The sequence below is a fragment of the Dromiciops gliroides genome, chromosome 6 (genome assembly GCF_019393635.1).
Source record: "Dromiciops gliroides isolate mDroGli1 chromosome 6, mDroGli1.pri, whole genome shotgun sequence".
In the NCBI taxonomy this organism is placed as follows: domain Eukaryota; kingdom Metazoa; phylum Chordata; class Mammalia; order Microbiotheria; family Microbiotheriidae; genus Dromiciops; species Dromiciops gliroides.
Genome location: NC_057866.1, coordinates 256,811,318 through 256,837,103, shown reverse-complemented (window position 1 = coordinate 256,837,103; position 25,786 = coordinate 256,811,318). Strand labels below are relative to the sequence as shown.

The 25,786-nt window shown below is 42.4% G+C and overlaps 1 protein-coding gene across 7 annotated transcripts in view; it reads left to right on the top strand.

The window, feature by feature from the left end:
• The first annotated feature begins 2,455 nt into the window (after nt 1–2,455).
• SEPTIN11 (septin 11) overlaps nt 2,456–25,786 on the top strand; it is a 140,915-nt gene continuing 117,584 nt past the window's right edge. For 6 of the 7 annotated variants that reach the window (XR_006353524.1, XM_043969857.1, XM_043969855.1 and 3 more), the window contains exon 1: nt 3,210–3,402. Coding sequence is in view for 5 of the 7 variants with exons in the window: in XM_043969857.1 (XP_043825792.1) it covers nt 3,376–3,402 (27 nt within the window). In the remaining 2 variants the exon portion in view is untranslated. Of the gene's footprint in view, nt 2,475–3,209; nt 3,403–25,786 lie in introns of those variants that run through there. The other variant, XM_043969859.1, reaches the window with a different exon arrangement.

The following is a 25,786-nucleotide window of genomic DNA, read 5'->3' as shown; positions in this document are numbered from 1 at the left end:
TATCAAATTTTCAGAAGACTCAAATCTGGGCAGCATAGCTAATCCACTAGAGAGAATCAAGATTCAAAATAGTCTCAGCAGAGTGGAATTGTGGACAGAAATTAACATCTAGGTTTTTAAAAGTCAATTATATAAGTAGAGGATGAGAGATTTGCTTGACAGCAGTTCAAGTAAAAAAGACCTGAGGGTTTTAAAATGTCCATAAATTCAATATTAACCAGCAGGGAGATGTGGCTTTCAAAAGTTTTTGTCCTTAGTTTGCTTTATTGAAACTATTGTGTCCATGGATAGAGCACTGACCCTGAAGTTGGGAGGACCTGAATTCAAATCCTGCCTCAGACACAAGCTGTGTGACTCTGGGCAAGTCCCTTAACCCCAATTGCCTACAAAAAACATTAAAAATAAAATGTTGGGTTCAGATCAAGGGAGGCAGTACTGATGTACTGCCTACAGTATCAAGTCCCCCCCAGGTACATTCTATGGGAGACATTCACAAACTATAGAGCATTCAGCAGGTGACCAAAATGATGAGAGATATGGACTTTGTCATGTCCTCACTGGTTAAGGAAAATTGATTATGCTTAGGTTGAGACAGAAGAGATTTGGGGTGGATAGGACACAAACCAAATATTTCAAGGGCTGTCATAGGAAAGTTGGAATAGACTAGCTTTGTGTTTCTCCAAAAGGTAGAAAGAAGTAGGGATAAATGTGTAGAGGTTACAGGAAGACAGATTTCAGCTTAACAAAAGAAAGAACTTCTGAATAATTAGAATTGTCCAGAAATGGAAAAGCTGTTTGTGGTAGTAATTAGTAAGCTTCCTGTTACAGGAAGTATTCAATCATCAGCTAGATGCCCATGATAATAGCTGTGGTTTGCAAAGCACTTCATATATATATATATATATATAATGTAAAATATAACATATTGTAAGTATATAAATGTATATTGCCCAGGGCCATGTGGCTGTTCAGGAACTGAGGGAAGGTTTAAACTTTGGTTTTCCAGACTCTAAGTTCTATACTCTATACTGCTCCCCTGTCTCTGAGGGAGGGTGGATTAGAGGTCCTGTAAATTCCTAATATTCTATGGATCAGACATCTAGAACCAAAAGGGACCTTAAAGTCCATTTAATTTAACCCTACTATTTTTCAAATGAAGACATTGACTTACTCAGAGTCACATTGGTAATGAAAGTCAGTGTTAAGACCTGAATCTAGGTCCTATAACTTCAGGGCAGCTAGGTGGTGCAGTGGATAAAGCACAGGACCTTGAGTCAGGAAGATTCATCCTCCTGAGTTCAAATCTGGCCTCTAGACACTTATTAAGCTATGTTGCCCCGGGGAAATCCCTTAACCCTGTTTGCCTCAGTTTCCTCATTTGTAAAATAAACTGGAAAAGGAAGTGTCAAACCACTCCAGTATCTCTGCCAAGAAAATGAACACAAATGGACTAAAAATGACTAAATAACAACCTATGATTTCAGAGCCAGTGAGGGCTCTTTCCACTCTACTCAAGGGGGTCCAAGACCTTGACCATTGGCAGAATACTCTAACCAAATGGGCTATTCCACTTCTGACAATAGATAATGCTTTTACTTTCAAATGTCAGTCATTTTCAAGTGTCTCTTTAAATGTCAATAAGGAATGGACCTGAGTCCAGGGTAGAGACCACTCTTTTGAACTCAACTCCAGTTGTGGAGTTTTGAGAGATGGAGGCCTTTGGTTTGGAAGAGGAGGCCCAAAGGACAGAACGAAAGAAACCAGTCCCATGAGGAAATTCCACTTCTCAGTCACTACCTGGACATCCAGGCCACCCAATTTAGCTGCTAAGGAGGATCAATCTATATGATACCCTAACAGCTATGCATTTCTTATAATCCTTCCCAGGCTACCTCCCCAATCCCTGATCCCCTTCCCCAATGGCACAATTGGAGCTCAACCTCCAGCCAGTCTCTCTTCCCGGGCCTCAGGATGCCCTCTTTCTGCATTCAATCGGTATGGCCATGTGCAGAGTCTAAATCAATAAAGATTTATTTCCCTGGAGGTGTCTCCCAATCCCAAATTCCCAGATAGCCAGACCTCATAATCACTCACTTCTACATGCTCTCCCCCCCACCCAACACACGCACATTTATGCACCCATGCCATAGACACATGCACACACATACAGACACTCACAGACCATCTGCCCTCAGGAGCAACCCCATAGAATATCCCAAGCTCCCACGGTGCTCTAAGCAGGTTCTCTTTTGTTAAAACACCGAGGGTTCTTCTCTACTCCCTTCCCTCCCTCCCCACCTTTTCTTCCTCTCCAGCCACCTTCAAATCAATCCTCCAGTGTCGCGTTCTCCCCCCCCACCCCCCCGCCCTCCCTCCCCGGTCAGGCAGGGAGGTTGAATGGTCCGCAGCGATCTCGTCCTATACTCCTCCGTCCCCACGCTGCGTTCCTGGGAGATGTAGGACAGCTTCCAGCGGTGAGTGGAGAGAGCCTGCTCTGGCACTCTCCATGGCCCTAGCCTAGGGGATGGGGGGAGACGAGAGAGGAGGAGAGAGGAGCGCTGCCTGGGCTCTTCAGCTTCCCCTGCTCCTGCTGGGGGTGAGCCTGCCACCTGTGCCCAAACATCACTCCGTTTCCCCTTCTCCGTGGATCCAGGGGCACCCATGGGACCAGGCATTTCTGCACCGGCCCTAGCTTTGTGAAGCACGCACGCTCCCCCTGGGCATCTTTGCCCCCTCCAGCCCGGCATCTTCTCTCCCCCCTCCCCCTTTTCGTTAATCCCCGGAGAGGCGCGCGCGGCAGCACCCGGGTCTAGGAGCCCCACGCGGGAGGGCTGGCTTCTCCCGGACTCGAGCATCTGACGGAGCCCGGGGGAGGGCGAGCAGCGAGCGCGCGCAAGCTTGCAGGCGTCCTGTTGCACCGGGGCGGGGAGCTGCCGGCCGGTGGCCGGCTCCGGAGGGAGATGGTAGCGGCGAGAGCGGGGGCGGCGGCTGGGATGGCACGAGATGGCCGGGGTGGGCGAGGAGAGCGAGCCCCGGGCCCGCAGCTGGCTGGCCAGATGCTGCGAGCCTCCTCCCCAGCCCCCCGCTCCCCCGCCTTCAGCCTCGCCTCCCAGAGCCTCTGCCCAGACGCACACCGACCCCCCTTCCCAGGTAGCGAAATGGGGTCCCTTCCAGTCGGGTGGCCATGTTGCTCTAATAAAGCGGGCGGGGCGGCGGCGTGGGGGGAGTAGAAGCTTCTGAATGTGAGCGGGAGCTAGAGCCGGAGCTGGAGCCGACCAGTGCCGAGAAAGCCCGGAGCCGGGGCGGCGAGCGTCGCGAGGAGAGCCCGGGAGCCCGTGGTCGAGGGCAGCCGCAGCCCAGAACGCTGCCGCGGCGATGGCCGTGGCCGTGGGGAGACCCAACGTGAGTGCCGCGCCCCTGATCGCGCCCCCCGGCCCCAGCCCCATCCCCCACCCGCCCAGCCCTGAGCCCCCAGCTTTTAGATCTGCTGGAGGAGGAGGAGGGTGCTTGATTCTGGGCTGGGGGCATTGGAGCTTAGGTGTGTGTGTGTGTGTGTGTGTGTGTGTGTGAGAGAGAGAGAGAGAGAGAGAGAGAGAGAGAGAGAGAGAGAGAGAGAGAGAGAGAGAGAGAGAGAGAGAGAGAGAGAGAGATATGAATTTAGGCTGGTATCAAGTGTGGAGGTGCATGTAAGGGATCCTGATGGCTTAACTAGCATGCCGTGCAACAGTGTCTCGGTTCCAAAGCTCACCTTTCACGTGTGTGTGCGCGTGTGCGTGTGCGTGCGCGCGCGTGTGTGTGTGTGTGTGTGTGTGAGATGTGGGGGCAGAGATGGTGTTTCGGTGAGACTATTTTTTTTTAGCAGCAGCAGCAGTGTCTCTGTGCCACCCCCCCTCCCCATGACAGTCTGAAGAAAGCTTGGATGGTATATGTGTGTGTGTGTGTGCGTGTGTGTCTTTTCCCCTACCCTAATCCCCGCCAACACACACGCACACACACACACACAGACAGACACACACCCCTCTTCCCTTCACGCTCAGAGAGATCTCGCTGTGGGGAACGGGCTCGGTGGTAGGAAGAGAAATAGCTGTATTTATTTAAATACATTTCTAACTGAGAAGGATCCGGACGTGGTTTTCGCCTGCGGGTGGCGAGATCGATCGATCCGGCCGACCCGAGCCCACCGCACTCTGCTGTGGCTGGGCCGGACCCGGAAAGCCTCAGCTCCCAGCCACTCCCCGCCCCCGCTCTGCTCCCCTCCCCTCCCCTCCCCAAAGTTTGAAAATGATCCCTTCCCCGCCTGGGTGCTAGCTTCTCAATGTAGGGAGGATTACATTTGGGGGCAGGAGGGGGTGGGTGTGGGACTGGAGAGGAAGAGGAAGGGAGGGGAAGGCAGGAGGAGAGGAGTGGGGAGGAGAGAGGGAAGGGAGGCCTCCCGGTGGTTTGTGCTCGCGAAGAAGCCCGATAGCCTGTTAGCTCGCGGGCGGCCAGGAGGCTCCTGCCAGTGTCCGCCCCGAGGGGTCGGTGGGTTTTCCCAGCCCGGCCTGGGAGGCTTGCATTCCGCGGCTCGTGGGTTGGAGAGAATTCCTTCTGGCAAGGCATCCTCCGTGTAAATGACTCATTAGTGCCCAGGACAATACCGGGCTATTTTTAAGGGTGAGGTTTTCTCTTTCCCTGGGAGCCCAGCTCCTCTTTCTTGGACTCTGTTGAGGCTGCGTTTTCTTTTTATGGGAGGAAATGGGAAGGGGAAGGAGGAGTTCTTGTCTTTTCATTCAATTCAACAGACATCATTAAGTGCCCTGTGTGAGAAAGGCGCTGTGCTCGGCGCCCTGTCTTTGATCAGATTCAGCGGTTGTGGAGCTGGCACAGATGTGGAGGAAAAGATGGGGCCAACTTGGCCTGGTATCCTTGCATCCTCCTCCTCCCTCCTCCCTCCTCTTATTTCTAACCCGAGGGTAGACTCACCAGGCACATTTGATTCAGGAGGCCCAGGCCCTGAGTAGTGAGCAAGTGCTTCAGTAAGGGAGGAAGAGGATAGCTTTTCCTCACCGATTTCTAACGCCACAAAACCGTGTTCCCAGAAGAAAGAAACGCGACTGTCCAGATGGTTGCGATTCGGCTTGAGAGGGGGAGGGAAGGCTTGGCAGCCATGGTGTCTTTAGTGCAGGTCCATGCTGACAAAATTGTGTGCTTACTTACTAGTTAAGTGAAACTCTAGACCTATATATTGGGCTAAGTGCCACCCTTCAAACTGACTAGCCATCCTCATTTAGTTTCCTCAACCGTAAGATGTGGATAATTGCACCTCCGTCCCAGGGCTGCTTTGAAGATCCAATGAAATGATATTTGTAAAGCAGAAAGCACTATATAAATGCTGACTGTCGTTGTTTTTATAATCCTTGGTAATTCAAGTTCATCGTGGTGTTGATTTTTAATGTAAAATTTATAATTAATTTTAATTTTTTGCCTACTGTCCCTTTAATTCTCACCTTTCTCCTTCCCCACCACCCCCCCTTATTTCTTGGACGCAAAATTCCTGATTAAAACTAGATCTGCTTCATATGAAAAAGAAAGTTTATGAGTCTTTTTGTCCTCTTTACAATTATATTTTGATCCTACCCCCACATATGGAAAACAGGGGCAGGGGGACTGGGAAGAATTTCTAGATTGCACATTTTCTAAAAATGTATCAGTTTCATTGGAACTGTGTGCAAAACCCAAGTTCTAGGGATGTGGCCAATTACAATATGCACATCCTGTCTGCCATCCAGATGTGAGTTGCACATTTTTTTTTCTTTTTAATAGTAGCCTTTTTTTCCCCTGTGTCAGTCAATGAATAGTGGGGTATTTAAAGGTTTTGCATTATGGGGTGAAGTTGAAACTAGTGCAAAGTCTGAGTTGTCTTTTTTGAAGTAAAATTATAATTACTCCAACCTAAGGAGATTTAAGAAACAAAATACTTGATTATACTGGAAGAGCTTAGGTGTTCAGTGATTGCTTCACTGTAGTAAAGTGCAACATACTAGGTTCACGTTTGCAGTGTTTCTGGGTTGGTGTTTATAGTGTGAAATGTGTTCTAATGAGGTGTGATAGCATCAGAATGCTAGTCCCCCAATTCCAGGGAATGATAATTGTCCTGAATTTTAAGCACCATCAGTCCTGTTTCTACTTTTCTTGGGTGGGGATCGCATAATGCAATGGAGAAAATTCTTGGGCCAAAAATTAGTTTTCAGTAAAGTTTGCCTGCATGTGATAATAGTTTTCAGAATGTTGCTCTCTAATATTTTGCTCTTGGTTAGGTTAGAACAAAGGAAAAAATCAGAAAAAAACACTATACCCTCCAAAAAAAATCAAATAAAGAAAAATGAATTCTAATTGATTTATCAGAAATGCTCAGATTTAAGAATTTCTCTTCTTGATATTGCACACAAATAAAACATTTTACTTACCGCCCCCAAGTTGTTTATATGTTTATAGACAGATACAATAAGTCAAAATTTCATAATATCAAATTGCAATTTATTCCTTTCTCTTTTGTTTCTGAGAAACAAACACTTCAGGAAGACCATATATTCTTACCGTATTCTCCAGGCCAGATTTTTTTCTTTCCATATGGCAGGGTCTAGACAAAAAGAAAGGAAGAAAGAGGATTGTGGAATAGTTGGTTCATTGATTAGCTTGTTGATTTCAACCATCTTCGTGCTCCAGTTTTGATTCATTGAATTCCTATTTAGCATTAATACCCTGTGCTTGGTAATATGGAAGATACAAAGAAGAATATGGGGGTGGGCAGCAGAGAGGCAGCTAAGTGAAGCAGTGAATAGAGGTCAGGAGCACCTGAGGTCAAATATGACAACAGACACTTAGTACCTGTGTGACCCTGAGGAAGTCACTTAACCCTGACTGCCTCCATATATGTGTGTGTGTGTGTGTGTGTGTGTGTATGTATATATATAGATATGTATGTGTGTGTGTGTATGTATGTATATGGGTCCCAGCTCATATAAAGCTTAGCTAGTCCAGTGATAGCCATGTGTCTGACTTTATACCAAATTACCGAGTTGTGATTATGCCACAATCAATTTGGTTGTATCTGCAGTTTGTGGTGAAAAGAAACCTTGATTTGGAGCCCAAAACCCTGGTTTCAAATCCAGACTCTGCTCCTTAAAACCAACCTTAAGTCTCTGATCCATTACTGAGTGAGATTGAGGTTTCTTCCCTAGAGAAATCTTTCCTTCCTTTGACCTCAAACCTATTTTTACATATTTACTTTGCGTTATTGGTACAGTGCCACTGCGATCCCACCCCACCCCACCCCCATTAGATTGTAAGCTCTAGGAGGGAAGGGAAGATAGTCATCTAAAGCATACTTTAAAACTTTCCCTTTTATTAATAGAACTATTAGGTTGAGGTCAGAAAAATGCTGTGCACTGTGGGTATTTTAGCGAGCTATTTGACAGAGATCTCATGATTTCTTAGTGGCTAAGATAGAATTGCAACAGGACTAGTTGAGTGTCTGGGACCAAAGAGAAGTCATTAATAAACTGATGTCAGCCTGAGAAAAAATGGCGTGCCCCCAGGGATGTGTGCTTGTCCTTATTCTACTCAATTATTATATCATTGTCTTTAATGAAGGCACAGATGACCTGTTTATCAAATTTACAGGTGACATAAAGCTGAGGGGAATAGCTAGCAAATTAGACAATGGAATTGGGATCCAAAAAGATCTTAGCAGACTAGAACTATGGGTTAGATCTAATAAGATAGCATTTGATGTATAAGTAACTAGGTTAATTTTTTTTTTAAATCAACTTTGCAGGATACATACAAGATATGGAAGGTTAAAAGATCTGGGGAATAATAAATAATTGCTGTTAGAAACCAAGGAAAATGATTAAGATTGAAGACTGAAATAAGAAGACCTTGGGATTTGAGTGGCTAGGTGTATGCTTTTAATGCTTGGCTCTTCCCCCAGTACATAGTGCAGTGACTTGCATATAGTCCCCTAAAAACATTTGCTGAATTGACATGAGTTGAATTGATTTGCAGAACTACCCTTGGATCATAGATCAAGAATTGGGAGGGACTTGGTAGGGCTTCTAGGCCAATGCTTTCATTTTCCATCAGAGTGAACTGAGGCCTAGGGAGTGATTTGTCCAAGGTCATTCAAGTAACAAGTAGCAGAGGGCAGATTTGAACTGGAGTCCTCTTTTGGGATTTAGAACTTTAGAGGCAGCTAGTAGTGCAGTGGGTAGAGCACTGAGCTTGAAGTTAGGAAGATCTGAATTCAAATCCAGCCTTAGACACTTACTAACTGTGTGACCCTGGTCAAGTTACTTAACTTCTCTTTGTCTCAGTTTCCTCAAATATAAAATGGAATGATAGGGGCAGCTAGGTGATACAGCGGATAAAGCACCGGCCCTGGATTCAGGAGGACCTGAGTTCAAATTCAGCCTCAGACACTTGACACTAGCTGTGTGACCCTGGGCAAGTCACTTAACCCTCATTGCCCTGCCAAAAAATAAAAACAAAAAACAAACAAAAAAAATGGAATGATAATAGCATCTGTCTCCCAGGGCTATTGTGAGGATTAAATGAGAAAATTTTTGTAAAAGCACTTAGCATAATAGAGCTTGTATAAATGCTTATTCCTTCCCTTGCCACCTATTGCTTCTGGTGTTGCATATGTTTAGTCACGTCAGACTCTGTGATCTCATTTGGAGGGTTTTGGGGGGTTTTTTGGGCAAAGATACTAGTTTGCCATTTCCTTCTCCAGCTTGTTTTACAGATGAGGAAACTGAGGCAAACAGGGTTAAGTGACTTGCTCAGGGTCAACACAGCTAAGCAAGTGTCTGAGGCCGGATTTGAACTCAGGAAGCTGAGCCTTCCTGATTCCAGGGCTGACACTCTATCCAATGAGCAGCCTGTGAGCCCATGCTTGCTCTTTGATATCTAGTTTATTGCACAATCCCTTTTGCTTTGCTTCTGATCAGGAGTTACATTATTCTCTTTCTTGGTTGTTTTGGAAGAGGACATTTTCAGCCTCTGCTCAGAAATCTCTTCCATGGGTGGTCTCTTAACCTAAGCTATTCTCTTTTTTTTTTTGGTTTTGTTTTGTTTTGAGGGGCAATGAGGGTTAAGTGACTTGCCCAGGGTCACACAGCTAGTAAGTGTCAGGCGTCTGAGGTCAGATTTGAACTCAGGTCCTCCTGAATCCAGGGCTGGAACTTTATCTACTGCACCACCTAGCTGCTCCAGCTATTCTCTTACAAATACCCTACAGACCCCCAATTTCTAGCTTTTCCAAAAGTACTATATGATTACTATCTCTTTGTTTCTTTATTCAAAATCAACAGAAAATTCCCTTCCTGCCAAACAATACCCCCAAGCAGCCTACTTATTCCTGTGTGACATCCTATCGGTGCTGATTGGGGCAAATTCCTGAAACAATATTTGAGTTGAGATGAAGTGTGAAAAAGCAAAGGTAGCCACCCTTCCAAAAGGAGGATCACTAGAGAGGTAAAAGGTCATGTAATCCAATCCATAGCATCTGAAGCTTGATCAGGATAGGAAGGCAAGTTCTTCCAACCAGAACTAACATTTGGTGCTGATATTAGCGAGCTTTCATTATCTATGTTAATGAAAGAGACTTGCCATTTAAGACTCAAATCCAAAGGCAAGAGAGAGCGTTTTATGCCAGCATGAATAGCTTATTGTCATGCTAGAAGTGCCTGTAGCTGAGTTTATTAAACTAGCACAGGTTGAGGGCCACTGAATTGCCTTGGTGTGGTGTGTTCTAGTGTCTTTCCTGTGAGATTACTTTCCATTTTCTTGGAATATATCTTGTATGTACATAATTATTCATGTGTTAGTTCTCCCATTAGAATGTAGGCTTTTTGAAGGCAGGGATTGTGTGTTTTTTGTCTGTCTTTGTATCCCCATTGCTTAGCACAATGTCTGGCACATAGTAGATACTTAGGAAATGCTTATTGACTGACTGACAGAAAGAGAAGGCTATTTTCACCTGATTGAATACTTGAAATTCCCCATAACTTTGCAACTTTGAGGGAGTCATCAACATCACTAATTATCATTAGGCTGGTGGCTTTATGTTTTACATAATTAACAGTGTCTGCTGTTTTTCTCACTTTGTAATATGGTTATTTATTATTTTCCTTTTGTATACAGCTTTCCCACATTTCCATCTATATCAAACAATCATAAAAAAGAATTCAGATATAGTCCTTAACTTGGAAGATTCTTCTGCCCCTGTGGGCTCATCTTCCAATGGGTGATTTCCTCCCAGAAATTCTATTTTGAGAGAGTCCAGACCAGTCTTGCTCACTTCTTTTAGTCTCTTCTGGGTTTTTCTCCTGAGTGACTAGATTTCTTCATGCTTCCCTCCTCCCTCTAGATCCATTTTCTGTGCTGTTTTCCCCGTTGTTGTTCAGTTGTATCTGACTCTTTGTGATCCCCCTTTGGGGTTTTCTTGGCAAAGCTCCTGGAGTGGTTTGCCATTTCCTCCTCCAACTCACTTTACAGATGAGGCAAAAAGGGTTAAATGACTTGCCCAGGGGCACACAGCTACTAAATGTCTGAGACCAGATTTGAATTCAGGAAGATGAGTCTTCCTGACTCCATGCCTGGCATTCTATCCACTGCAACATTTAAGTGTCCATGTTTTCCCCCATAAAAATGTAGACTCCTTGAGGGCAGGAACTGCCTTTTTTTATTGTATTCCCAACTTGTCACAGTGCACAGTAAGTGCTTAATAAATGCTTGTTGGCCTTTTTCTTGCCCTAAAAATAAGCACCATCTTTCAAAACCTATAGTCTTGCCACAGCTGAACTTAGACTCATCAGCCTCCCTTCCACATGGATCTCCCAAGAAGAAATAATCAATGCAGGATTTAGAAAAAACAAAAAACCAAACCCTTATACTGTATACGAAATAGCTTGTTTAATGAAGGCAATTTTTTTCCTTTATTTTTTATGATTTTTTTCTTGGTCAGGTGTTGAATGTAGCCATTTCCTCAATTCACATTTGAACCGGTAGCTTGGGAGTCCAGAAGGCAGCTGACTACTACTAATTCTTTTTGTTTGTTTGTTTGTTTGTTTTTGGGGCAGTGGGGGTTAAGTGACTTGCCCAGGGTCACACAGCTAGTAAATGTCAAGTGTCTGAGGCCAGATTTGAACTCGGGTCCTCCTGAATCCAAGGCCAGTGCTGTATCCACTGCGCCACCTAGCTGCCCCACTACTAGTTCTTAATAGGGAAACCCCTATGCATTGAGAGTCATATTATGGTATCTCTTAAGCCCTCATTGGCACGCTCCCCATCATTGACCAATGGATTAAACTTTCTTAGCTTTCACAAAAGAAATGTGCTGAGAAGTTAAAGCAAGAAGAGTTTGGTATGAGACATTCTCCCTAAACTAGGGTATATACCACCTTTCTACATGCAAGGTCCTTGGGCTCAACCTTCAAAGTACAAAGGTTATAAGGCACATGTATAGAGAACACATGTGGTAAAGGGGTTGCTCTTGACTAAGAGGTCCATTTTCCTTTTGTGGAGTCTTTCCCATAATCCATGTCATTCCTTGTTGGGATCCAAGTGTCTGTGACTTTCTAGAGGCTATAGCTCACACTTCTTTCTCATAAAGGATCACAATTCCTGAAGCTGTCTCTATCCTTGGGCTCCTTTCCCCCCCGAGAGCTGTCTGTAGGCACTTATTCTGTTCTGGAAGCCACTGCTCCCGAGTGACTTTTGAATCTATTGACCTCATAAGGTTACCTCTAGGCCCTTCCATCTTGTAATATTCATTCACCTAAAATCAGGAAAGAATACACTTAAAAGAAATGAAGGTATTTTGTGCCTAAGGAGACATGGCAGCCAGGTGAGATGTAAGGTGGCTACCCTTCCCCCACCTAGCAACTTCAAACAGTCTTCCTCATGTGAAGTTGGTTAGAAAAAGAGAATGAGAGATGGGCAGGTTGTTACTTTTTGGTATGTACGCTCAGTACTAGTTTGGCACCTCCTGAGTCACTGAATCTTCCAGTTCTGCAGCCAATTGGGAGACTTTCTTTGTCACACAGTACCAACCCCTGACTTGATCGTGGCTGTAAACTGGCTCCCTAATATTTCCATGTGGTTGTTGGATTCAAACCAACCAAATACTTTGAGGATGGGACCCCTCTTTAGTCAGTCCCTCCTCCCATTAAATGAGTGTTTGAGGGAGTAGCCAATATAACTGATAGAAAGTATCTTGAGCAGAATAGGAATCTCTTCACTACATCAAAAACTTACCCTGGTTATCACTGTTAGACAGGAATTTCCCACGGGCAGATTTCAGCAGAGGAAAGATACATATGGGAAAAGAAAGGAGGCAGACCCAGGAATGAAACTTAACTCATTTTGGTTTTAAGGGAGCTTAATAACATACTTATTATTCACAGTTGGAAGTTTAAAACCCGAGGAGGAAATTCTGGTTTTGCATCTTAGGGGTCTATTGAACATGTATAACATTTTAACAATTGAGGGTGTATAGTTCACCTTTTCAAAGAACTTTTAGACATCTTAACTCTGTTATAACATTCTCTGTTCAGTGGGCAGGAGGTGAGAAGTTTGTTATGATTTCATTTTATAGATTGTAATTTAAATTTGGCAAATATTTTATTAAGAAGCATGTGCAGGGCTAGGGGATAGGGACGCAAAAATGAAATTAAAAAAAAAAAAGATGTCCCTGCCTTCAAGGAGCTTGAAGTCTAGTGGAGGCATGAGCCATATAAAAAAAAATTAACTAATAAGACACATGCATAGGAAAGTTAAAAGAGGGATAAAAGATTTAGAAAGAGAGGGATCACTTTTAGCTTGATGCAAATAACAGAAGGGTTCTTGGAGGACAGAGGACCTCATTTGGGACATGAACAACTAGAGATGTGATTGGAGTTAACCAGTGATTGAAGTTAACCAATCCACAAAAGAAGTTGTCACTTGGACTCATGTCCAAGGGTGGGGGTGGGGTCGAGGGAGGGGTTGTCCTGCAGAATCATGGCAAATGTCCACCTAGAATCCCCAAGTCTCCCTGCTGTTCTACCCTGGCCTCTCTGCTGTAACCATCCTAGCTGAGCTAGACAGTCATATGAGATAGAAGGTGCCTTCATCTCTGTTTATCGACCTCCTAGAACTAGCATTTTAAAATAGACTTCCTTTCAAGGACCTACCTGATGACATCCTTCCTCGAGCAAGTCATCTGAACAAAAATTCATTTGGTATATCCTTTGCGTTTGAAATTTCAGTCCTCTTCCTAGTAGAACTTCAGTGGGAAATTTACTAAAAAGTCCTATTTAACAATGACCTTCATTGCTGAGTGCGTCCAAGGCACCAGGTCATGGATATTGGAAGGTGAATCTAGAAGGGGAAGCGACTTCTGCTACTGGTTACTTAGGGAGGAAAGCTCTGGGCCTAGGAATGGGGCCATGGGAAAGCGCTTGGAAAGAAACTCTTTGGGAAACGGTTCCCTGTGTGTGTGTCTCTGTGGACGTGGCAGTGTATTAGGGCTCTCCAGCTGCTGGAAAGAATTATTTCCCTTGGGAAGCCTCCAAGGCTGATCTTTCCCAGCATGTGTTATTTGCCTAAGCTAGATGGACCCACTCATTTTTTTCCCCTTTTTGCTGCTCTGCTCTTTGTTCCCAGGATGGGTTTAAGACTAACTCTGGCCAGCATCAAACTAGGTTGATCTTTCTAGCCCTTACCCCAGGAAGAAACTGAGGGGTCTGTTATGAAGAGGCTGTCTTTGAATTTTTGTTTATGCTACTTCCTCCTGTAACTCCCACATACCCCTTCTTCTCTACCAATTCAAAACCCAGCCAAATCAACTCTCATTGTCAGTGAAGTCCTTCACTGACAATCCAGCCCACAGTGAGAGATCTCCTTCCTTGTAACTTAAATAGCATTTATTTAATTTAACTGTTAATCACAGCTGGTCCATCCAGATCCATTTGTGTACCTTAAGCAAGGTCTAAAGATGCATCTGCTCTGCATTTAAAATTTTGTTCTCATGTTGAAGTATGAGTTCAGTGGAAATTTTGTTAAAAAGTCATACCTAGGGAGCAGCTAGGTGGTGCAGTGGATAAAGCACCGGCCCTGAATTTAGGAGGACCTGAGTTCAAATTTGGCCTCAGACACTTGACACTTACTAGCTGTGGGACCCTGAGCAAGTCCCTTTTTTTTTTTTCAAAAACAAGATTATTATGTTTATTAGCTGCTGAAAATTGTTTTTTTTAATAAAGTATTTTATTTTTTTCCTGTTACCTGTAAAGATAGTTCTCAACTTTTGTTTATACAAGCTTTCCAATTTCAGATTTTTCTCCCTCCCTCCCCTCCCTCCCCCCTCCCCTAGACAGCAGGTAATCTGATATAGGTTTTATATATATATACATACATATATATATACACATACATATATATGTATATATATACATAATAACATTAAACATATTTCTGAATTAGTCATGTTATAAGAGAAAAATCAGAGCAATGATGAAAAACCTCAAAATAGAAAAAACAACAGCACCAAAAACAAAAGGAATAGTATGGTTCATTCAGCATCTATACTCCACAGTTCTTTTTTTTTTCCCCCTGGATTTGGAGATCCTCTTCTATCATGAGTTCCCTAGAACTCTTCTGTACCATTGCATTGGTGAGAAGAATATAGTCCATCACAGTAGATCAACACACAATGTTGATGATACTGTGTACAATGTTCTTCTGGTTCTCCTGGGAAAGTCTCTTAACCCTCATTGTCCCACCAACAAAAAAAAATCATACCTAAAAGTGACCCTCCTTGTAGTTCCTGCCCTGCCCTAGGGCAACTTGCATGGCTTCTGCCAGTCTTGACTCTGCTGTCCAGTAGAATTTTTTATTTATCTTATTTCCTTGCTAAGTTGTAAACTTCTGAAGGACCATGTGTTACAATGTGGGACCACATGTTATACTGTGGATCCTGAGTGGATTATTTGCACAGTAAGTAGATGAATGACTTTGTTGGTAGATTATACCTTGCTCATTGGTCCCTTTTTGTGGGTACTTTACTCACTGGCTGATGAAGACGGTGCATCATTTGTCATGACGCAGAAGTTATTTTTGATGGTAACTTTCTAAATAAATTTTTTTAAAAACCAAGAATTTTTTTCCCAAATTACATGTGAAAACAAATTTTGACATCAATTTTTTAAGACTTTGTGTTCCAATTTCTCTTCCTCCCTCCCCATCCCCCCCCCAACTCAAGCAATTCAATATAAATTACACATGAGTAGTCATGCAAAACATCTCCACATTAGCCAGGTTGTGAAAGAAAACAGACAAAACCAAAACTTCAGATGAAGGAACTATCAAAAACAATTATGCTTCAATCTGTTTTCAGATATGATGGTAACTTTCAAAGAGCCTCTCTGTACCAAGTCATTTTGTACCCTCTCCTACCTCAATCATGTCAATGGGGTAGGGAGGTGGTGATATCTTTTTGTTCAGTTTGCAAATATCATCTTCTGGCATTCAGAGTTGTCATACTCATTGAATTTATTATTATTATGAACTTAGTATACAAAGAACAACAAAAGAGAATGTCAAAAAAAACCATAATTCTCATTACAAACAGCTTAGTTTTTCATGATTTTTTAAAGTATATATTAAATTCACCACATTCATTGAAAACCTGTTCTGTTCATTTGTTTCCCACTAAACTTCCTTCTTTTATCTTCTGTTAAAGTTTCTTGACTTTTTTCTTTCACATCATTATTATTCTCCATAAATTCTCCCCTTCCTCAAAAATCCCTCCCTTGTGAAAGATAATAAAATCATGTAAAATACATCTTAATTGGCCACAATAGCACCTCTAGCCCCTTACTTCCTTGTGAGAGGTGAGTAGAATATTTCTTTTTTTTTTTTAAGTGAGGCAATTGGGGTTAAGTGACTTGCCCAGGGTCACACAGCTAGTAAGTGTTAAGTGTCTGAGGCCGGATTTGAACTCAGGTCCTCCTGACTCCAGGGCCAGTGCTCTATCCACTGCGCCATCTAGCTGCCCCAGAATATTTCATTATTGGAGGTTATTTTCTTGATCAGAGTTCTTAAGTACATCAATCTTGATTTTCTTTACAATGTTGTAGTGATTGTATAAGCTATTCTCCTGACTCTGTTCCTTTCACCCTACATCAGTTCATACAAGTCTCCTCAGGTTTCTCTAACTCTGTCTCTTTCTTCGTTACTTACAGTTCAATAATAAATATATTTCAATACCTTAATATGCTGTAATTTGTTAAGCCATCCCCTAATGAATGGATAACCACTCCTACCGCCCTTAGTTTCCTCTTCATTACTATAACAACAAAACGTTGCTATGAGTATTTTGGTGTATATTGGCCCTTTCTGTCTTTTCTTTCTTTAATAGTGTTATTACTAGGAAAACTGGGTTGTGTACATTAGTGACTTTGGGGTTGTAGTTCCAAATTGTTTTCCAAAAAATCTGGGTCAATCCTCAGTTCTAACAAGTTTGCTACTGTGCTTGTACTTCCATATGCCCTCCAACATTTATCATTTTCCCTTTTTTTTTTCGGGGGGTGTCATCTCTGCCAGTTGGGGGGGGGGTTGGGATTTTTGGTTTGTTTTTTTTTTGCAGGGTAGTGAGGGTTAAGTGACTTGCCCAGGGTCACACAGCTAGTAAGTGTCAAGTATCTGAGTCCGGATTTCAACCCAGTTCCTTCTAAATCCAGGGCTGGTGCTTTAGCCACTGCACCACCTAGCTGCCCCTCAGAGTTCATTTTTTTTTTTTTTGGTGAGGCAATTGGGGTTAAGTGACTTGCCCAGAGTCACACAGCTAGGAATTTCTCTTATTTGAAGAATTTTTCATACTACTGATAATTTGCTTTTTTCCTATGACCAGAGAGTTTCCTGTTCATATCTTTTTGGAAACTGATCCACTGAGAAATTGCTCCTATATATTTACATCCATTCTCTAGGTATTATTTTGGATATCAGGCTTTTGCCAGAGCACCTTGCTGCAAAATATTTTCCTAGTTAACAGTTTCCTTTCTAATTTTGGCTATATTGTTTTTGTTTGTGGAAAAACTTTTCAATTTTTATGTAATCAAAGTGCCCCATTTTGTCTTTCTCTGTTTCCTCTTTATCCGTTGTTTGGCCAAGAACTCTTCTCCTTTCCAAGGTTGTGAAAGTTAACTTCTTCTCTGCTCCTACAATTTATTTATGTCACCTGTATCTAATTCTTGTATAGGTCTGGAGCTTATTGTGGTATGTAGTATGCGATCTTAGTCTAAACTTCATTTCTGCCAGCTTGCTTTCCACATTATTCAGCAGTTTTTGCCAACCAAACAGTGAATCCTTCACCCAGTAGTTGTATCTTTGTGTTTATAAAACATTCTGCTGTTGTCCTCTGCCTCTTGCATCCCTTATCTGTCCCACTGATCTACTTCTCTATTTTTTAACCAGTTTCACATAGTTTTAATGATTACTGCTAGAGTTTAGGATGTAGCACTGCTAGGCTCCTTTCCTTCCTACTTCTTTTTATTATTTCCCTTGAAATTCTTCCTCTTTTGTTCCTCAAGGTGAATGTTATTGTTTATTCTAGCTCTTTAAAATAACCCTTTGGTAGTTGGGTATGGCACTAAATAGTAAATTTAGGTGGTGGCGTCATTATTATTTTGTTGGCAAGGCCTAACTAAAAGGAATTCATATTGCTCAAATTCTTTAGGTATGTCTTTTTCTACAAAAAGTGTTTTGTAGTTGTATTCATACAGTTATACAGTGACTGTCTGGGTACGTTGACTCCCAATTACTTTATACATTCTTTGGTATTTTAAATGGAATAGCTCTGTCTCTATCTTCCTATTGGCTTCTCTTAGTAATCTATAAAAAGGCTGATGATTTGCATGGACTCAGTTTATATCCTACTACTTTGCTTAAGTTATTGTTTTGGTTAATTTTTTATTTGACTCTCAAGACCATTCCACATGCAAATATTGATCATTTTGTTTTTTCTTTGCCTGCATTTAACTTCAGTTTATTTTTCTTGACTTTTACTGCTCTAGTTAGCAATTCTAGTACTATATAAAATAATAGTTATGATAAAGATAATCTTTCTTTTACCCATGATCTTATTGGGAAAGCCTTAATTTAGGGTTTCTCCAATTACAAATAATTCTGGCTCTTGATTTTAGATAAACAGGTAATAATTATGATATTAAGGAGAGGTCTCTTTATTCTACTGCTTTTTTATATTTTTAAGCAGAAATTAGCATTGGATTTTGTTAAAAGATTTTTCTTCATCTATTGATATAATCGTATGATTTAATTTTGCTATTAATATAGCCTATTATGTTCATATTTTTCCTAATATCAAACTGACTCTGCATACTATCATGTCCATTTTTTTTTTAGTGAGGCAATTGGGGTTAAGTGACTTGCCCAGGGTCACACAGCTAGTAAGTGTTAAGTTTCTGAGACCGGATTTAAACTCAGGTACTCCTGACTCCAGGGCCGGAGTTCTATCCACTGTGCCACCTAGCTGCCCCTATCATGTCCATTTTTAAAAAATCTAGCTTTATTGGGGCAGCTAGGTAGCTAAAGCACCAGCCCTGGATTCAGGGGGACCTGAGTTCAAACCCCACCTCAGACACTTGACACTTACTAGTTGTGTGACCCTTGGCAAGTCACTTAACCCTCATTGCCCTGCAAAAAAAAAATGTAGCTTTATTGTTTACACTACTGTACCTTTTCCTTTTGATCACTGCTTTCTAGAATGAAGATATTTTGTTTCCGAATTTGGTTCCTGATCTCTAGTATATTGTAGATTTCTATTGAAAATATATGAGGGGGAGCCATTAAATACAGGGACCTTTTATCATAGTCATGAATACCTTTAATATTGATATTTCTACATGCTTTCTTTAGGTTTGAATGTCTGGTAGGGTAGCAATCTTTTTTGGGGGAGTGGGGCAATGAGGGTTAAGTGACTTGTCCAGGGTCACACAGCTAGTGTCAAGTGTCTGAGGCCAGATTTGAACTCAGGTCTTTCTGAGTTCAGGGCCAGTGCTTTATCCACTGCATCACCTAGCTGCCCCCAATCTTTCTCTATATAGTTTTGAAAATATTTTGAAGATAGGCTTCAAGTCATCTTAAATCTCGACTCACTCATAACAAAATAATTCATATATGAAGTAGAGAGAGCATAAGAAAAATGATTTTGTGCATGAAAAATGACTTTGGGGACATAATCACAGAATTCCAAAATTTGAGAATTTGGATGTAGTCATTCAGTCCAACTGATAAATAAAATGAATCTTTAAGATATCCAACAGGTGTATGGAAGGCTTCCAAAGACAGGAAGCCTGCCCCCTGTGGGGCATTTTTCTTTTTTGCTGGGGCAATGAGGGTTAAGTGACTTGCCCAGGGTCACAAAGCTAGTAAGTGTCAGTGTCTGAGGCCAGATTTGCACTCAGGTCCTCCTGAATTCAGGGCTGGTGCTTTATCCACTGCGCCACCTAGCTGCTCCCCTTCCCCCCACACCTATCCATTCATTTTTGGCAATGCCATTCACTAGGAATTTCTTTCTGAATGCTAACCCTAAACTAGTCTCCACAACTTGCCCCCATTATTCCAGCTTTCTCCATCCTCTTTGGCCAGAATAAGCCCTCCTCCATGTGACAGCCCTTTAGGAACTTGAAAACATCTTTCTTGTTTCTGCACCCTTGCTCCAGTTTCCAGTCTTTCTTCTCCAGGCTAAACATGCCCCATTCCTTTACTCCTCATGTGTCATAGAATACGTCTACCATCCTACTTAGTTGTCTTCCTCTGGACAGTCCACTTAATCTTTTTTTGAACTATAGTTCTCAGCGCTGAGCGTAATATTCTATATGAGGTCTGAAGAGGGAGAATGCATTGGGATTAGCACCTCCAAGTTCCAGAAAGCTGTGTCCTTCTTAATGAAGCCCCAAATCACATTAATTTTTTTTAATCTACCATACCACATTGCTAATTCATTGAGCCTGAAGTTCATTAAAATTCCCAGATACTTTTTTAGAACAATTGTTGTCTACCCATTCCTCTCTTGTCTTATTCTTATGAACTTGTTTTTTTTAAAATACCTGACTGCAAATCTTTACATTTATGCTTATTGTATTTATTAGCCAGTCAAGGTCCATTTGGATTCTGTCCTTCACTGTATTATCTGTCCCCACCTTTGTGTCATCTCTAAATTTGATGAGCATACCATCTATACTGCTAAGTCATTGATGAAAATGTTAAATAGCCCAGAGGCAAGCTCTGATCTCAGAGGGACTCCATTAGAGACCTCCTCCTATGTTGATATTGAACCATTAGCAGCTACTCTGTGAGTACAGCTCATGTGAATCAACCAATTCTTCATCAGTCTGATTGTATTGTATTGTCTAATTTTTACCTCTTCATCTTCTCCATAAGAATAGCATAGGGGCAGCTAGGTGGCTCAGTGGATAGAGCACCAGCCCTGGAGTCAGGAGTACCTGAGTTCAAATCCAGCCTCAGACACTTAACACTTACTAGCTGTGTGACCCTGGGCAAGTCACTTAACCCCAATTGCCTCACTAAAAAAAAAAAAAAGAATAGCATAGGGGCAGCTAGGTGGCACAGTGGATAGAACACCAGCCCTGGATTCAAGAGGAACTAAGTTCAAGTCCGGCCTCAGACACTTGACACTTACTAGCTGTGTGACCCTAGGCAAGTCACTTAACCCTAATTGGTCCACACAAAAAAGAGAATAGCATGAGAGACTTTCTTAGAAGCTTTGCTAAAATCTAGGCTGTCTTCAGCCATCCCTCATCTACTAGCTTAATAATTCTGTCAAAAAAAGGAATTGAAGCTAATCTGGCATGACCTATTTTTGATAGCAATTAGGATTCTTTGTAATCATCATTTCCCTTTCTAGACATTTGTTAACCATTGCTTTATTGACCCCCTTCTAGAATTTCCCAGTATTCAACATCAAGCTCCCTGACCTCAGGTAACAGAACAACAAGACATTTGCTCCTTTCCAATCTTGTGTTACCTTTCTTGTTTTCCCTGATTTTTCAAACATTATGGACAGTGTCACAGCAGTCATACCTGTCAGTATTTTCAGGAGCTGAGAATGTAATAATTCATCCAGGCCAGGTGACTTGAATTCATCAAGAACAGGTAGATTCTCTCTTACTGTCTCCTTGCTTATCTCAGGTAATAGCTAGTCTTTTTTTGTTGTATCATTTCCAGTGGAAAGGTCATTCTTTGCAGAGAAAGCAGAAGCCAAATAGAAAATAAACTCTGCCTTCTTCTTGTTGGCAGTTCTCATCATCTTATCTCCTTCCTTCCTCAAACAAAAGTTTTATCACATTTTCCTCATTGGAATCATTGCCCTTTGTGTGTTCAGTAATTCCTTCTTCTTCTTCTTCTTTATTTGGTGGGGCAATGAGGGTTAAGTGACTTGCCCAGGGTCACACAGCTAGTAAGTGTTAAGCGTCTGAGGCCAGATTTGAACTCAGGTCCTCCTGAATCCAGGGCCGGTGCTCTATCCACTTAGCTGCCCCTCCCCCATTCTTCTTTCACAACATGACTAACTCAGAAGTATGTTTAATGTGATTGTCCATATATAACCTATATCAGATTGCTTTCTGTCTGGGGGAGGGAAGGGAGGGAGAAAAAACTAGGAACTAAAAATCTTATGGAAACAAATGTTGAAAACTATCTTTACATGTAACTGGAAAATAATAAAATACTTTTATGATGAAAAAAAAAGTAGTTGAACAAGGTAAGAAGAGAGACAGAATGTTATCAGAGCTTCAGAGTTGGGAGGGGAAGATCAAATATCACAGATCCATTTGGGAGACAAATCAGCTTCATACAGGAAATAGAATGTGAACTGGATCTTGAAAGACTGCTAAGTTTTCCACAACAGAGGGGGAGGTCAGGAATAGGACATTGGCCCTCTGGGCAGGTGAAAGGAAGAAGGAAGAGGAGGAAGGAGACAGCAGGAAAGGACAGGGAAAGGGGGGAATAGGGGTTTCTAATACTACCTGGGAGTAAGACGATTTAATAAGTTTGTCTAAGGCGTCTCCTGGGTGGAAGAATAGGAGACCAAGTTTTGTAAGTGAGCTGGTATCAGCCTAGAAATCTTTACCCTATCTCAGTAGTTTAAATGTATTCCTGATCTTCTCAGTAGCTTAAAAAACTGGGAAACAGAAACTGGCCCTAAATGCATGCAGAGGTTTGGTATCAATCCAAGCTTCTTCTTGTTGTTTGTTACCAATCTCTTTCCGAGTTTCTGCATCCCCAGTGTACTTTTTTTTTTGGGGGGGGGGGCAGGGATGTTAGGCCCATGGGGCCTCTCTTCAGTCATTTTTTGGAGAACATTTTTTTTACCACTACTGACATTTCATTTTTAATCTCGACTTTGTCAAAAGGAAGTGACAAAAATGCAAATAAAAAAGTTGTTTCCCATCCTGAAAGAAAGGGAGTGGGTGGGAGCCATTAATAAATTAGAAGCAGAGAAGTGCAGTTTCTCCATTCCTCACTCTACAACTGGAGCCATTTTAGTTTTTCTTGGTCCTCAAATATATTTTTTGGACAGGTTATTGCTGACTTGCCCATTGGATTCGTGTGACCCTTTCACTTGCCCCATGGGTGTTCTCATGGAAATTTTGAACTGCTGCATTTTTTTTTAACAAGGGTCATATTTCAGGAGGTAAAAAGTTGGTTTATGGGATAAGGTTTCTAAAAATGTGACCACTGGTGTTATACCCATCTGAGTGAATGGCTCTTTAAGAAGTGAGCTGTAGCCCCAAGATGGAATGGGAATTGTGTCAGGCTTCTTTTGGGCATTGAACTCCATTTATGCATAATTTAAAGTTAATAAATATTAATACAATACATAGTTTAGTCTTTATTGAATGCCAACAGTACTGTAGATATTGAACAGACTTAGTCATATAATTTTAGATCTGGAAAAGATGTTGGAAATCATTTATTCCAACTCCATCATTTTACAGATAATGAACTGGAGGCCCAGAGAGATGCCTCAGAGCCACAAGGCTAATTAATGAAAGAGCCAGGCAGGACTGGAAGCCTTTCCTTACTGCTCCTATACAGGGTGGGATCACCACTGGGATATTAAGACTGGTACTGGTGTTAAAGCTTTCAGCTCCAAGTTGTTCCCAAGAGTGTCTATTTGTGGGGGGTGGGGAGGGGGGAGAAAAAGAAGGATTGGGGGGGGGGCGGCTAGGTGGCGCAGTGGATAAAGCACCGGCCCTGGATTCAGGAGTACCTGAGTTCAAATCAGGCCTCAGACACTTGACACTTACCAGCTGTGTGACCCTGGGCAAGTCACTTAACCCCCATTGACCTGCAAAAAAAAAAACAAAACAACAAAAAACGAAAAAGAAGGATTGTTTATTTGACCAAAGAGTGTAAAAGATCTCTTCGTGAATCTCCTCCAAAATTCCAGTTGTTTTTTGGAACTGGCTCAGTGGACTCCTTGGCTCCAAAGTTTTTGAGGTAGTGTGGAACACTGGAAAGGATGCCACTCTTTTGAGATCCCAAGGAAACCTTATATCCCTAGAAAAAGGGAGAGATTCATGAAGTTGGATAGAATGGTTTTAGAAAGTCTAGGTACCATACAGAGATTGGATAGTTTTCTTTTTCTTTTTTTGGAGGGGCAATGGGGGTTAAGTGACTTTCCCAAGGTCACACAGCTAGTAAGGGTCAAGTGTCTGTAAGAGAAGAAAGTTCCAGGCATATAGGTTTTTTGTGGTTTTTTGCTTGTTTTTTTTTTGAAGTCTTTTTTTTTTCAGGGCAATGAGGGTTAAGTGACTTGCCCAGGGTCACACAGCTAGTGTCAAGTGTTTGAGGCTAGATTTGAACTCAGGTGCTCCTGAATCCAGGGCTGATGCTTATCTACTGCGCCACCTAGCTGCCCCTCTTCTTCCATAAACTTTCACACCTGACCATGTTCAATATCTCTCAACATTGGCAAATTGAGCTTCTCAGAATTCCTCCCTCCCCCACCACATATGTTCCCTCCAAATAAACTGTTTTAACCATTTTAGTTCCCCCATCCACTCAGTGTTTCCTGTTTAAAACTTTGCTGTTATCTTTGATTCTATTCTTTCAGCTGTTATATGCAATATCTCTTGGCATGCATTTTCTCCTCTCCCCATTGACACCACCCAAATAGGCCCAAACTCTAATGTGAGCCCACACCCTTTTATGAGGGGTCTTAGTTCAATGGAAAAAACAATAGATTTGAAGTCAGAGCACTGGCTCTGCTATGGCTCAATTAATTGGATGACCTTTGGAAGTCACTGGAATGGGCCGACCTTTCCCCGTCTGTATCACAAAGAGGTTAGAGATCACATCAGCCCTGAATCTCATGCCTCATCCGTACCCTTTGAATGGAGGGCAGAGTAGAGAGCTTCTCCCAGAGCCTCTATGGAAGAACAGCACCAGACCAGTCCCACCCAGCTTTAGAATTATCCATCATGCTTGTGCTAGATACCTTCTCCTTCAGTCTTAGCTTCCTTTAATGTTTTGTCTTCCCCCATTAGTTTGGAAGCTCCTTGAGAACAGAGACTGTTTTTCTCTTTCATATTTTTATCCCCTGTACTTAGCACACTGCCTGACACACAGTAGGTACTTGATAAATGTTTATTTCTTTTTTTTGGTGAGGCAATTGGGGTTAAGTGACTTGTCCAGGGTCACACAGCTAGTATGTGTCAAGGGTCTGAAGCCAGATTTGAACTCAGGTCCTCCTGAATCCAGGGCCAGTGCTCTATCCACTGCGTCAGCTAGCTGCCCCTTGATAAATGTTTATTGACTGCCTAACTTGACTAGAGATGACCCCATGACTTCCATGGTCTCTGAACCTCTACTTGGTTTTCTCAGCTCAGAGATCTGCTGTCCCCAGTGTCTGCTAATCTTCCCCACCAGCAGCTGCCACTGTAACTGCATACTCTTCCTGCCACCTGTTATCTCTTTCCTTTTTTAGCCCCTGCTACCACATATCTCCAGACCACAAGGGTACATGTTCTTGAGACTATGTATAAGGGAAAAAAATAATAGACAAATTCAGAAAACTGTTTCCCCAAGGGCAGCTAATTTGAAGTGTATATAAAAGAAGCAGTGTGGCAACTAAACTTTTTTTTAAATTTATTTTGTCTCCACTTTCATGTAAAAAATAATTTTTAACATTCCTTTCTTAAAACTGTGAATTCCAAAGTCCCTCCCTTCTCCCCTCCCTGAAAAGGCAAGCAATTTGACATAGTAGCTAAGCTTTCCATAGGAATCCTGTTACACTTGGCCTATGGCTTTGGACAGTATGAAGCAGGTGGCAGAGGATGCAGTTGCTGTTTGGAGGAGAGGTCCCTGACCCAGCCCAAGATCAAGTTCTTAAACATCATCCCGGTATCTGCTCCTGAACCGTTCACCCCACCATGGTGGCTCTGGCCCCAGTGTGGTAGCCAAGTTGATTGCCTGGGAAATGGCCCAGGAAGCAGAACTGTTGGATGGATGAGGCTTCCTCACTCATCCTCTTCCTGTGTGAGTTTTCTGCAAAGGTCCCTTGTTTCTGTCCCCTTTGCTTTTTAAAACTCTCTCTGTTTATGGAGGTCCATGTAGCACCCTCTAAACTGGGGATTCTTAAACTTTTTGAGTGTCATGGACCTCTTGGGAAGTCTGGCGGAAGTCATGGACCCCTCAGAATGATATTTTTAAATGAATG